The 15,636-nt window shown below is 40.9% G+C and overlaps 1 protein-coding gene across 7 annotated transcripts in view; it reads left to right on the top strand.

Moving 5' to 3' along the window:
* diaph2 (diaphanous-related formin 2) overlaps positions 1-15,636 on the top strand; it is a 337,820-nt gene that overhangs the window by 132,743 nt on the left and 189,441 nt on the right. For all 7 annotated transcript variants that reach the window (XM_034597177.1, XM_034597173.1, XM_034597175.1 and 4 more), the window contains one exon: positions 4,378-4,492. In XM_034597177.1, the coding sequence (XP_034453068.1) occupies positions 4,378-4,492 (115 nt within the window). The remainder of the gene's footprint in view (positions 1-4,377; positions 4,493-15,636) is intronic.

Below are 15,636 nucleotides of genomic sequence, written 5' to 3'. Positions count from 1 at the left end.
CTATTTTACCATCATTTATCCATAACCTCAGGAGTTCTTAGCATTCATTTAATGGTTCTTTGCTGATGTCTGTGTGACCTTGCATTTTAGTGTTCAATTACTGACAACAGCCACATAATCAGGTTAGTTCTTTTGATATCGTGTTAGTGTTGCACATTAGATTTAAAGGTTTTAATGGAATCCAGCCACGTATGAACATTTTGAATGTGAATATTTCATTCTGTTGAGGGCCATTGCAGTTGTCCCTCAACATATTTGGCTCTTTTTCCCAAAATAACAAGTAAACAACTTGATTATTTTTTGATTTCTACTTTATATTATTTATTAAACAGCAGGCCACCAAATTACATAAATGAGAGAAGGAAATTTGGAAATACAAGTCACATTTACAAGCACCATGTTGCAGGTCACATTTGCTGTCCCCTTAAGGAGAATTTAAAATGCCACATATGTAATTTAGTAGATACAATAATAAATATATAAATTACAGCTATATGAAATATAACACCCATTGTGTAAACAGTTATTCGAAAAACTGCTTTGTGTTTTTCAACCAGGTGGGGCTCTGTGTGTGTTTGCGCTTTGATATTTTAAATATTATTACTCATTGTCTTGTGCATTGTGTGGATTTGCATGCATGAGTTGTGTGCTTTCTGTCTGGTGCACATGCCCGTTGTTTGGGGAATGTACTGAAACAGGTTAATGTGAAGGTGCATTAACCTTGTCTCCACAGGAATTGTGGTTTGGTAATGCAAATGAAATTCATAACCACCTGAGGAAAAACAATCTGTGTCTCTTGTGTCGATTAAGTGGGACAAGAGTCGTCCGTCTTATCTGTGTGCAGCAGATGGAAGTATAGCAATGCCACTAGCAACTGTAATTTGGTTGTGTAAAAAGGAAGGGGAGGGAAAATACATTTTTATACATGCATCCCCTTTGTCCACTGCCCCATACATGTCTGGAGTATGAATTACAGGTTTGCCAACATTATGCTGTCATATACTGTAGGTATGCACTTATTAGACCATTAGGTTTTACATGCAAGTGTGTGGGTAGATGAAAGTCCAATCCTTTGTTGCATCATGCGTACACAGATGATCTCTACTTACATACAAACACACATTCAATCATACATACTTGCTTCCACACTGCAGATAAACTAGCATTAACTCTCACTGGGAGCAGCTTTCAAATCAGGAAAAAGTTGAACTACTTTTTTATTTATTTTCAGTTTTAGAATAACTTCTCCAGTCAAGCCAGGGTTGTGGTAGCTTTGCATTCTTAGTCATAAACAGTAGAATAAGACTCACATGGGAGAAGACCAGCACAGTTACACACAGTGAAATGTCAACTGTGTTCAAGTGCTAAGTGCATTTTAAATCAGTTTGAGTTATTGTTGTAACACTGCTTTCCGTCTATATCTGTGTTGTTGGGTCTCACACAAAAATCCTTAGAGAATATTCAGAATGGATGTGTGCAAATGCCCCAAAAAACAGCAACACACACATATATAATCTTCCTGTAGCTGCCATTTTGACCTGCTGATTACAAACTAATTACAATTTGTTCTCTTTCCCCACGAAAATATGTAATCGTATGATATTACGATACAGATTAAAGATGTCTGTAAACATGTGGGAGTAGAAGAACAAAAGGAAACATGGGAGCAGTGAGATGAAATAATTAACTTGTTTTTATACAATGCAACAGCTCATTAGCTCAAGTGGTAACAAATACCTGGACTCAAACATAGAGATGCCATCTTTACTCAGGTCAGGACCCAGGGTATCTGAACAGTTCATGCAACAGGCTGAAATTTGAGTTACGCAAGTTTTTAAGCTCCTGCACAGGAGTAACCCAGGGCAGTTGTCTTAGCCCCCATCTTTTCCCATTACCTGTCTCTTCAAGGCAGGGAAATAACTACTGTGGAATCAATTAATATAACATAACAATATATTTTTTAACATTAAAATCTGACAATTAACATGCAAAAGATGAATAAAATAATCAGATCTTTTTTATCATGTTTAAAAAATCGACAAAGTACATGTTTGGATTGTAAGCACCTGAATCTTCTGTCTACCTTTGCACCATCATTTTTAAAATCATCATAGGCACATTTTGAATGTATGCTATATACTTTCTGTTTATATATGCTTTAGACAAGCATCATCAAAATCAGCATCAGTAATGTGAAATATATATGAAACAAATCATTACATCATTGAGCTACATTCGCTGCGTTTCCATTTGCTCTAATTAGGTCACCACAGACATGACGTGCGCTGCTTTCTAGGACTTTGAACAGAGAGCAAGTGAGTGTACAGAGGCTCATTGTTAACGACACTCAGCAGCAACAACAGCTCAGGTCGAAGGTTCCTAAAGCCTCCTATTAAAGCCATTACAGAAAGACTGAGTATCACCTGGAACTCCGTGTTTCATGATTGTTGTTTCTGTGTGTAATGGACATTTTTTCCCAGCACCCAGTTTGATATGAAATGGTCGGTAAACACAGATGTTAGCAATGACATTAATGAAGCTTCGTCTTTGTTTAGGTACAGAGACTCGATGGATGTGATCACTAGGACCTGTGTTTACCTCCTATTCCATGTCAAATTACTGCAGGAAGGTCTATTACTGTTGTTTTGAGAAGGGTAATTGCAGCGGTGCATTAGGGCCAACCGTCAGTTAAAGGCAACACTGTCACACAAAAACCTTTCACTATACAACTTAACACAATGTAAAGCAGATGTAATGTTGACCTACACATTATTAGTTGGTAATAACGCAGCGTGCTGGATGAGTTTGTTTATGTGTGGATCTCTATGTACGCCTCTTGTCTAGTTGAGCAGTACAGAGGGAATAAAAGAGCAGGAAGAGAAAGCATCTCCTCTGCCCTGCCATCGTCTCAGCCTGTGTAGGTGCTCGGCTCCTTCTTAGAGCCTTTCAGACAAATCTAGGTAGGAGGACTGTGTAAACAGGGCTGCTGAGGCTTTGTACTCCGAACTGAAATTCACAAATTTCATTCATCCCAGGAGAGGTGAGCGAGAGCTTTGATGTGTCTGGTGCGGTCAGGATCCATCCACACATTATCTTTTAGCCTGGCCACATTTATGTGATTTGTCATCGTATATTTCCATATTCAGACGACTCAATTTTCAGTCGTTGGACCACTGTGCAATTCACACTATACGTGACTGACTGGTGACAAGTCGTCACACACTACATGATCTCTCACCAGAAGAAACCTACTAGTAAGTCTGGTCATTTCGTCCTGCGCTCTGATTGGCTGTAGTTGTGGCAGATTCATTTTAATGTAGAGCCGTCTAGAAAACTAGTTAGATGCCTCCTCCATGTGTCGACTAGGGCTGTCAATCTTCCTCTATAATCCCATTTTACTTTAATTCCCTATTATTTTTAATCTTCAAATACTATTTGAAATTTGAATTCAATTTGTATTAAAATTGAGCCCATTATAACTATGTTCCCTGTATAAAGCAGCGCGTCTCAGGTGCATGAGACAAGCAGCTCCTCTTTTGGGGTCTCATCTATTTTCTACGCGTGTAGATCACAGCAACATTTGCTGTAAAAATGATCTGTTGATAATCATTTTGACATCTCACCAGCAACAGTACACCTTTCAAGAAAGTTGCAATGTCTATATCTGTAGAATATGTCACAGAGACGTAAAAGCATCAGCTGAATGGCAGTTTTTGTGTGTGGGCTCCCTCTCTCTCTCTCTCTCTCTCTCTCTCTCTCTCTCTCTCTCCCTCCCTCTCTCTCCCTCTCTCTCGCTCTCAGAACGAGGGTAATCAAAACCACGTTGTCAGACTCAGCCGTGGCGCTGCAGTGCGCACACTCCCTCTGTGGACAACACAGAAGACAAGCGAGGCTGAGCCCGAGGCACCGAGCCAGCACATTTATAAAATGAATAAAAATACAGCATTCAAATGATATTACTTTATTTTAATTGGAATTATATTTGACCCCTGAAATTGGTTCAAACACCCCTAGTGCTGGCAAACCTCTTGGTCCAGGTCTTTGAAGAGTTCCTGCACAGTGATCGCTGACTGCTGATCGAACACAGAGTTACAAAATTGACTGAGTGGAAAATCGGGCTAAGAATCATGTCATGTGAACTAGACATAAAAGAATGCATCTAACCCTGAATATCACCCATATGCTTTGTTGCTGTTTTTTTGCTTGTCCTGTTTCCCACTCCGATGCAAAGCAGGCATACACAAGGGCACATGTGTGTCTGTACATGTGAAAAACACACACAAACCCAATCTCCAGTGAGAAGAACTTTTTGAGTGGCAGGTTGGTGGAAAGGCAGTCTCTGATTGTAGTGATAATGGAATCCTTGTGTCATTGCAGATAGTGCCTCAGGAAATGGCAGAGAATTGCTTCTGGATCAAAGTCAAAGAAGAGAAGTTTGAGAATCCTGACCTATTTGCTCAGCTCTCCCTCTGCTTCTCCTCACAGAGCAAAGGTAAGGAGGCGTCATCTCCCTTCACCCATTCCTTAATTAATCTACACACACATGCCTTATTTAGCCTCCCTGGCAATGGATGCCAAGCCACTTTCATCTTGTGACACTTAAGAAGCCATTTTTCTCACTGAAGTGTTAATTATCCTAAAACCAAGCACTTTCTCCTCTACATTTGAACTCTGTCTATATATGCTCTGGATTCCAACCTCTGTGCCAATTAGAGATACTAGTGCTCTTGTTGCAGTGTGTTTATGCAATTCTGTCTGTGTTAAAGCTTGAAATGGAATATGCCTGCGCATTATATTTGTTCTTTGTACCAACTGAGTAGTTTCAGTCTCAGTTTTTTGGGGCGTGCACGCGGATGTGCACAAACTCGAACTTGTACATATGTGTGAACCAAGTGCCGCTATGCTTGGTTTATTTCTTGCCTTTTTCTAGTCCAGTAGACCAATGCTCCAATGGGGAAGACAGGGGTGGGGGGTGGGGGGGCTTTCGTGAAGGGAGCTCTGGGAGTTTTCTTGTCCCGGCCAGTTTGTTTCTCAAATACACAACCAGGCTACCTAACTTGCTGATGAATAACACAAGCAGCACGGAGCAAGTTTGTTTTTTGTATGGAGGAGGGTTTGTGAAGGCACTTGATGTATTCTTCCCATGACAATTTGAGTGTTTTCCACTTCTTTGACAGTGTGTGAGTGTATGTGTGAGTAGTACACCCCTCTAATTCCAGCAGCAGTGGGAGGGGAGAAGTCAGAGTACTGTCAACCGCAGAACAGTCAAATCAGAGCCCTGTCAGGACGTGTGGACATAACTATACAGAATCGTCCAACTTTTCCCATATACCCGCCGTCCATTTGGACACCATTCAGACCCCCAGCAGCTTCCTGCTCTGTTGTTCTCACTGCCTCCAGGTCTACAAACTAGACTCATCGCCTATTTCTTTTTTTCTGTGAAATAAATAGCAATTTTCCCTCGGCTGCCGCAAGGTGATTTTCTGGTATAATACAGATGGAAGGAAAGTGAGGGTAGGAAAGAACAGTTGTTGTGAGGCTTAATGAAGTGGCAGGGAAAGGCCTGGCAGTCATGCCACTCTCCTCATCTCTCACCAGAGGATATCAGCCAGACCATATCTTTTTTATCACAGCCTTCAAGACATTACTGAAGTAATTGATGGGCAGACCTTTCCCACCTCTGCAATGTGTGTTTAATTATTCTAATTCTCGTCACGTTCCTTTATTTGATTCATGAATTGTTATTTAAGACGATGAATGTAACATTTCATCATAGTAAATCAGAAATATGTTTGCAGAGCCCATCTGCTATAAAGTGCATTTGCAGAAAGATTCTTAAAATGAAATACAACTTAACATTTTCAGATACAGTGACACATCTTTAATTCAGATTTAAATGACCTTCTAAATTCTTTATTGAATTAATTTTCTCACCCACTGGGGTTTAAAACAAGGATTTCTATAGATAGTCCATGTTCCCGCTGGCCCGGTAGGAATTCATGATCCAGCATTTCCCCTGGGAGTTACCTTTGCTGGATCCCTATCAATTACCCCTGCAGCGACTTCACTGAGTCAGCTCTTTTCCTTCTATTGTTGAAATAGAACATGATTTTCTCATGAATGAAAAATGCTGTTTAATGTTTGATATGTACACCCCCCCAATGAGAGGAGCTTTGATGTAGATGGTATTGCAAAAAAAGGTGCTAGATGGAATCTTCCTAAAATGAAATGGTAGTTTTTCCTCTTTCCTCTGTTCATGTAGTATAGTTTTTCTCATGCAGGGCATCTGAGGGTATGTAGGAAGAAGTGTGCTTGAACATTAAACCATTCGTCCCAAAAAATCCCACTTTAGTTCCACTTTGAATTTAATCTATTTGGGTGGAGCGTTTCCCTGCATCTCAAGTCAATTCGTTAATTGTATTGGTCAAGTTTAAAGTGGAGCTGGGGTTCAGGTGGAAAAGCCGAGGCTTGCAAGATTAATTCCTAAGGTGTTGTACTCTCATTGTAACCTCTGTAACCATGGACCATAAATCCTCTATGCTGATTTGACAAATAAGTCACTGGTGAAAACGGACTTCATTTGTCTTAGATATTGCCACAGTTTTTTTTTTTTGCCACCACACACATACACATATGTTGTTTTTTTCTTTTGCTTCTTTGTGGTAGCTTCATCTTTGCCACATCTTACACGTAGATAGTTATAAGTGAACCGCACTGTGGGGGACCAGCGTATCGGCAGAGATGAGGCAAGCAGGTGTAAATGCCTCCCCTGCAGAGCTGCCCTCTGAAAGTGCTGCAAAGAGGCTTCTGTTAACTCCACATGGTTTTAGGATTCTTGCTTGTTACTTGCATTGTTGAAGAACAACACTTTGGCAGTAAAAGAGGAAAAAAAGAATCACTAACAGCCCCCAATTTTCACATGCTTATTGCGCTCAGAGGCCTCTAAAACAACTGAGAATGCAAAACTGTCATCTCCCCTGCTGCTTTTATGAGTCTCACTGTTTAATGAGTTTTACCAAGAACAGGAAATGATAATCAAGTGGGATTTCAAGCTTGGCTTCAGTCTTCTAAATGTGTCATTTATTATGAAATACATCTTTGGCTTGATTTTAAAACTCAACACTTGTGGTGTGTCAGTTGTTAAGCCATAGACGGATTAAGACATTCAGGCATCAACTTTTTAATGTTTCACACATGAAGAATTGGTTTCTGTCTGCAGGGTAACCCCATGTTTTAATGAAAGACCCACTTCAAACACGATGTTATGAATCATTAAACAAATATATATATAGTTTATAGTCAACAATGGACATTATTAAAATCCCTTAAAATAAATACCCACTGCAAAAACACTGTACGTCCATACAGTGTTTTAATCCTCTTTGTTTGATACATTTATACAAACACCTTCAGTCACTTTCCTCTTGCTGAGCCCTTCAGCCAGGAGAAGATGTCATCTGGTGGCATTTTCTTTGACATTTCGACCCTGTATCCCACAACATCCCCCAGTCGGGGGGTCGGCAGTGATTGTGGGAGCCGATGGCCAAGTGCTCCTGGCTTCCAGCTCAACTCCTCCTGCCTGTTCCAGAAACAACAATGCTCTTTCTGTTTTCTCCCCCAACCTGCGAGCAGCTGTCCTCCTCTCCTTCCCTGCTATTACTAGAGCTGGACCCAAAATCCTTGAGCCAACCACAACTGGGAATGGCCGGGCCTGCCAACCTTTGTCCCTGGATCGTTAGACCAAGTCCTGATACTTGGTGGCCTTCCTCCTGGAAGCCTCATTGCATCCATCTTCCCATGGGACAATCAGCTGAATCATTACGATCCATTTCATGTAGTGTAGTTTTCTTCCAGGAGCAGGTGCTGAGCAGTTGTCTGTACAGTGTCTTGGACTCCCCCTCATGTTGGTTCACTGGGGTCCAACTCTTCCTGATGAGGTAACATTAGACTGTTACTGTGGCTTTCTTTGAAGAACTCCTCCACAACTTTCTTAGGGATGGTCAGTCTCCCAGATTTGGTTTTGCCCAGTGTAACTTTGGAGAAATTGTATGAATCCTCAGCTCTGCTTCATATATTTTTATATTACATGCTGCATCCCGTTGAAGTGAAAGTCAACCATTTTTCCTGTGACCTAAAATGTGTCGTACTTAAAGCTTCACCTCAGTTTCTGATGTCAAGACACGTATTCCACCTGTGGCATTATTAAGTGCTCTCTGATGTGGAAATGGAGCTGAGCAGTCTTTTATCACACACCTCCATTTTGCTCTCGCTCATCCCTCCGTTTTTTCACATTCTTTAAACTCTGTAGAACATCTGACAACATCATACAATTATTTCATTTCCCATTAAAACTGTTACTTTGCATTTGATTTTTTTCCCCTCTCTTCCTCCCTCTTCTGCCTTTGCTTCACTGGATCAGCTTATCCTGCTTTCTTTACCCTCTCCTCCATTGACTTGGCTCTTTCTTTCTTTCCTTTTTTTTTTTTATCCTCATCTCCCGTCAGTTCACTTTATCAATCTGTGGGTTGTGCCTTTGTACGGCTCTTGGGATCAAATCAGATTCACTTCGGGATTGAATGCGTGTAGCCATGGCCTGCTGCATTTGAAAGGCAATTCATTCAGCTGGAACTTTGCGGTTCAATTTGAAACAAGATTGATGTTGGCAAACTTCACACCCCCTTTCTTCCAAAATGTTTCCTCCATTGCCCACATCAATTGCTGACGGACAAAGGGCATATGCCACTTTGTAATGGTGATTTCTGGGTTTCTCAGAGCAAACAACACAAAAAAAGAAGGAGGGGTAACTCGAACAACAACTAAAACCCTGGATTGTGCTGCTTATTTTAGTATGTGATAGCTTTTATTCTGTTAATTTATAAATAAATACTGGTCCCAGTCATGTTCTAGTAACGAATAAACATAAAAGCTGTCTTTTTATTTTTTATTTTAGTAAGGATTTTATTGGGATTCTGTATCCCCAGTATGTTGTTTAGTATCCAGTTGTAATTTGATTTTATTTTTTTACACATGTAAAAAATGCAATAACCACACACACACACACACACACACACACACACACACACACACACACACACACACACACACACACACACACACACACACACACACACACATATTTATACACCCCTTCCCATCAAGTTTTATTTCATCCTTGTTATTCCATCTATTTTTTTTTTTTTTGTAAATATCCTCAAACTTGTCTTGTGCCTGTAAAGGTCAGCTCTGGAAACATAACTTGGTAAAACCCCGACTTAAAGCTACGGCTGCAGTCATCCTCCCCCTCATCACAGGGGATTTGATCAAATCCCTCTGGAGTTCTCCTCACTCTGACACTCGTTTTCCTTTACCTGTGTCCCTACAACTGTCACGCACACACACACCCACACACTAAAAAAAAACACACACACACACTCCTCCCACTGAGCCATAGTGGTGTGCACACCAGCAGATTCTCAATCCCTGCTAGAAAGCCTCAGCAGCAGGGCGGTAATGACCCTGCCACAACGGCAGTAATGATGGAATCAGTGGGGGGTTTAGCTGGCTTTCTGACTCGCCCTAATAAGTCCCCTAATAACTCTGTTAATATCAGGGCTGACCTCGGCCACCAGATCAAACACACTCACACATGGTCGGCCACCTCACCGACACTCAGCAACCTCTCAGGGAGGCTAGAAAGATGTTGCTGACCAGTACACTGTGTGCTGGGGGCCCTGCAGCGCGTGTTCAATACAAATCTATGGACACAACTTTTGTCTCACAACGCGCAGCAACAACTGCGGCAACAATAAGTGCCACTCAAAATATTTTAATCCTATTAAGGGGTATTTATTTACTAACAATATGTGTTGTTGACTGAAACCTTTGAAAAGCTTGTTCTTCTTAGAAAACGAAGATCCCAAGACTATTGCGGCTCTGCTTTCTCATATCCTCACAATGTACTAAAGGCTTTTGTCTAATGAGTTTAAGCCCAATTCAAGACACTTAAGCCCACTGTGGACTAGTCCGCCTTGTCACAGTAGCATGTGTGAAACGATAAGCTTTCGATATGTTCCATCTCAAAGAGTTTGGAGGTCATGCTCGATGGTTGCCATGTTTCCCTTGGAGAACATGGCTGTTTATTACTGATTCTGTTAATTGAGAGGAGGGAGGATCTTCCATGGAAGCCGTCTCTGGGCCTCTCTTCTCCTGGCATCGCTCCGTTTCTGTTTTCTTAGCTCATCTTTATGTGCTTGCTTCTGAAATCATCCCTTTGGACATGGCAGTGTTCATCTGGAGTCAGAGCCGGTCTGGTTTAAAAAGAAAAATATCTGCCACTGCTTCCCACAACAAAATCAACAAGACATGTACGCGCTTTGTAAACTGTCATCACTGTGAGTGGAGAAATGCCTCTCATCTGTGAATTATTTACATAACCCAAGACCGTTCCTCCTTTCCTCAGTTAATTGTTCCGTCTGGATTAAACGTTCATTATTACTAAAAGCAAAACAAAGAGGATATAATCTCATCTTGGAAAAGATCCATTTTGCTATTTTCCTCATTTTAGCAGGGAAGTCATTAATTGCTGGCGCAGGCAGGAGACATTTGTCTCAATAAAACACAAAACACCCTGATGTTCATTTCTCTCTGTTTGAGACAGCCAACCTACTGTGGATATCTCAGGGTCAGCCCTTTTCCTTGCTCATCCCTGCACGTTTTTAATATATCTCATATGAATGGAAATTAGGCCCTTAAATATTAATGACAAGTAATTGGTTTATTGTAGGAGACTATATTATGTGCGTGTGCATCTGTGTCTCTGAGAGAGGGGGCGAGCGAGCGAGTGAGAGAGAGCACGATTTCCTCTCATTCCTTCTTCATATTGCCTCGCTGTGATGTCCCACTGATTTTAATCTTCTCTTCTCAGATGAGAGCCATTCTGGCTATCACAGTGCACTTTAACTTTAGCCCTCTGAATATTAGCTTTCTTTGATACCTGCCGCTTACAGCCTCCCAACTCTACACCCTGCTAACTTTTATGTGCCTTCAGGTAATGTTCATCAAAATCTGTCTCTTCAAAAAATAAATATCCCCCGTGCATCTAAATATTTGATTTCTTTGTCTCCGTGCTCACTCCCCTGGTTAATCTCAGATAACAAACGTTTGGGATATGTCAATTTAGCTCTGTTTCCTTTGAGTTTTATTTGTTTACTTGCCTTCAAACTTATATATTTTGTCTGTTTGCTTTTCAATTTAACCACACATTTAAGCAATCTCATACATTTAACCTTATTTTCTGCATCTTCTAAAGTGGATTTGTTCCATCAGTCTGTTCTGTCTAGAACCTATCTGTTGACAAGACAAGGGTAAACATGGAGTGGCACTAAAATTATAATCTTTATTAATAATCGTTTGTGAAGTAACTGTACTTTAAAAAAAATATTTTTTTTGAATGTCCCCCTGAATTTAATAGTTAAAAACACATTTGATACTTAAAGGCATTTATGCCATGTCTGCACACCGTTAACATTTCCATTATATAACATTTACCAATATGTTGGTATTTGTTATGTCGACCAGCCTCCCTCCACCGCCCCAGCAAATATTCCCATAATGTTGAGTTTGCGTGTGTTTTTGTTACATGTCTCTATCTGTATCGTCTCCTTGTGTGGCATCCAGTATATCCAGTGTCTGTGTGCCTGCCTAATTGAGTGATCGGATGCTTATTAACAAGGGGGTCTGCCTTGAAAAAGAGGACAATGTCAGCGCTGTCACTGGAGCTTTTCACATGGAAAAGCCCCGATGGAGCTTCATTAACTCACCCCCATGATCCCAGACAGCAGAATATGGAATGCATATCTAATCCAGCTCAGAAGTACGAGTACGGGAGCGGAGGGGCTTTATGGAGAATACTTGATGTGTGATGGTTCACTGTTCACGATGTGGATATACTGCTGTACTGGATCGGCATTTACAGTCATGCGTGGAAGGAGTGAAAAGAAGACTGTGGAAGTTATGTGAGCAATTTATTAGTTTTCAGCACTTTTTCAAAGAGCAGTTAATAATTGTAAATGGTTACAATGACGTGTTTGTCAATAATTGCCATGTGTCTTTCTGGTTTCTTAATACATTTCTATAGCTGCAGCCTTTAAACCGATCCGCTGAGAGTGATTCAGGATTCTATTAGCAACTTACACAGCTGTGTTTTCACTCTTCTTACCAGGTATTAATTTCAGGGGCTGATAGTTTTTGTTCTACTTAGACAATGGTTGTTGTTTTTTTTTCTGATAAGCCTGTAGACACTATTTGTCTTAAAAGCTGTTGCAACTCAACCACCTGCTGTATTTCATAATGTTCTCTTAAATGAGATCGAACACAAACTTTGTCGACCATGCAGTTAACAAAATTCATCAGTTGTAATTGCAAATGTTTTACTAGTATGTTGATTTTGTACTTACCTAACCCCCTCTCCAAAATGCCTTAAATCTGGCTCCATGTTGACTCATGATTTCCATACAGATCAAAAAGTGCTCACAAGATGTTTCTCCACCAGGCGAACACAATGCCTTTGCAGTGCACAGTAGCCCACTGAGTTTGTTACATGGCATTAAGTTTAATTTGTCTTTGAGGCTCTTTGGTGGAATTGGTTTGTGACTACAAGTGGGCCATGGGGTGACACTTCCACAGCCAATCTGGCTGGAGAGACACAGACAGGAGACAGAGGAACACTGGGGGGACGGGAGCGACTGTGATGTCACATGCAGGTTGGGTAAACAATCAAGGTCCTGCGTGTTCAAGATGGTGCCTCCTTGAACATAAACAATCACGACTGCTCACGCCACAGCAAGGTAAATTACTGCAAAGACAGAAAAGGTTTCGATGAGGGAAGGGGCCGAGTGAGGTAGACAGACCCGTCTGAAAACAGATTGTGATATCGATAAAAACAAAAGAATAAAAAGAAACAGTGACACCTGGGGCAAACAGTTAAAGCTGGTGCCACTAGAAGGGTTTTGTAACCGTGTCAGGTACAACTATTGTAGCTCAAATTTATTCCTATTCTTGCATAAAAGGGAAGGAAATAAAGCATGCTACTTAAATGCTAATAAAGCATAGTGACTAATAGGCTTCGGTCTGACACAACTTACTCAGCAATATGTTGATAAAGCGATCTTCTTGTATGATTTGGGTGTCCTGAATATTTCATTACCGAAGTAACTTCAGCTTTGCATCAAAGGTCTAAGTACCATTTGCCGTGTCTCGTATCTTTGCTCATTAATAATGTATTATTCCGATAGGCAAACAAGAAAAATGAAGCAGTACTTTTTATATTTGGGGGCCCACATTGAAGCCGTACGCCAGTCCCAGTCATTTGGGTATTTACAGTGGTTACAAGTTTACAGATTGTGGCGAACAGAGTGGATGAGCTCTACTTGTATAGACAGTAGAAACACCTTGAGAAATGACAAATGAAGTCCAGGAGAAAATGAATATTCAGTTAAGAAATGTCATCTCAGGACATTCAGTTTGACTGGAGAGTTTTAGGGTTGTTTCCCGGCGCTCCAAAAACCCAGCACCACTTCTTCATGGCAGGCACATAAAGTGTTCATGGCACTTTTCTCAGTTCCCCCTCAGGATACACATATCAGTGAGGTTATCCTTTGCTTTTTATTTATTTTCCTTTCTTGTGCTTACTTCCCTGTCCTAAAACCCCATATATCTCTCTGCTCTTCACCATGTTTCTTTCCCTGTCATCCCCCTTGAACTTATAGTATCAGTTCTATGTTATTGTCCTGCTTTAGCACCCACAGCACACTTGCCCGGCTGTATGACAGTGACACTTTTTTTCAGATTTCCACCACAGTGTCAGTTCTTGAATCTGCTCTTTCTTAAAGTAAACTAAATTAAAGGTTTTCTGTGCTTTTATTACCTTCTTGAGTCGTTTCTTTCTGAAGCCGGAGAGGGTCAAAAATATCTCACACAGCTTTTGATAATAAATCTGCTCCTCTACAGAGCATGTACTGTTACTTTTGAAGAGCTTTTTATTTTGCTTGTGGTATATTTCTTATCTTTTTTAAACATGGCTTCCTTAGCAGAGAATAAAGTCCCACTTCCTCTGTGTGTTTTGATCTGAACGCCTTTGTTTTGGTAGCGCCTTCATATTAGTGCATGTGCAGCCCTTCCCACACTGATGAAGTGTGATGGCATCGGCTCCAGATGTGAACATGACATCTGGGTGGAAATGCTAATTTAAGGCCATTTCCTGCCCTGACATCTTTCACAGCATAAGAAAGCTATAACCACACCTGTCGATGGTGTATTTGTTCTGGTGTGAGATGCTGATGCTTGTGTGATTGTTACGACCAGGTGAACTTTTAGATGCATCACGTGGCTGTGCTTTTATCATTACAGTGCAAAACACTTTATCTGAATTGCAGCATTTGCAGATTGTTTCCTTTTTTTTTGTCCTCTCTGTTTGATCATGTTTTATTAAACACATACCATGCTGGTGAAACATCTGAAGCTGTAATGTGATAAATGTGCAGAATAATGAACAAGTCTGCTGTAAGTGTGAGCCATTATTTCAATGTTGTTCTTGGCTTGTTGTTTGCCGTTGGCACAATCTTGGCCTGTATAAACAAACGAAATTCACAAACTGAGAGGGTGCCTTGGACCGCTGTGAAGCTACACTTAGACCTAGCCATGTTAAGCTTTAGGTCTCTCGGTGTTGTTGCACTGTTATTGCACTTTTTCTCCGCCCACACAAGCAAGTACATGGAAAATACATCAGTAACACTTCAAGGATAGAGACAGGGTCATGGGAATTTCACGGCTGCTTTCATTGTACACACACAGCACACTGTCTCCAGCCGAAATGTTGCGCCAAATCAAGCACATTTCACTGAAACATTGATTCAGGTTTCCATTAGAGTCAACAGTGCGCAGGCAGACAACTGAACTGTGTGTGTTTTCAGCAAGTGTTTCGTCATCCTTTCACATTCTGTCCAGACCTTTGACCCGAGTTACTCATCGCAGGATGAGGGTCTGACTGATGTCAATCCATGTATGAAATTTTCCTGCTGCATGGGAAAGTACAGATCCAGCTGGTTGGTTGGAGAATGTTTCATAGCAGAGCGGAGTGTTTAAAGAATAGACAGATTACTTTGACTGAGGGGATTTGCATTAAGTCCTTTCTGCTCTCCTGACCTTCTTTTCACCTTTTCCCTCTCTCCCCTTCAATCATATCTCTGGCTGAGGGGTAAAGCAGCTTATTAACCGTCATCCCCAGATGGAAAGATGTCACAGACCTCCAGTGTGAGAAACATTAAACTCAGGGTATCAATATGTCTTGATTTAATTTCAATCAGCACTAAGCAGATGAAATGCATTGGATGTTTTATGTCTGATGTCAAAGTGAAGTAGATTTTACACTTTTCATTAAAGTTCAGCTGCACTGAAATGGAGACCTCAGTTAGAAGAAGAGCAATACAAGAGTTTTGTAAGTCTCTTCTTTATTTTAGAAGCGTATGATGGCTAGAGATGAGTGTATCTGCATCTATGTTTTTTTAGTGTACAACCGTACAAAACTGACCACAGAATTCAACATACATCCCACCTGTCTATACTGCTTGGTGCATCTGA

This window comes from Hippoglossus hippoglossus, chromosome 10, assembly GCF_009819705.1.
Source record: "Hippoglossus hippoglossus isolate fHipHip1 chromosome 10, fHipHip1.pri, whole genome shotgun sequence".
Lineage (NCBI taxonomy): Eukaryota > Metazoa > Chordata > Actinopteri > Pleuronectiformes > Pleuronectidae > Hippoglossus > Hippoglossus hippoglossus.
Note: the sequence above shows the minus strand (reverse complement) of the source record. Positions and strands in the feature narration are given on the sequence as shown.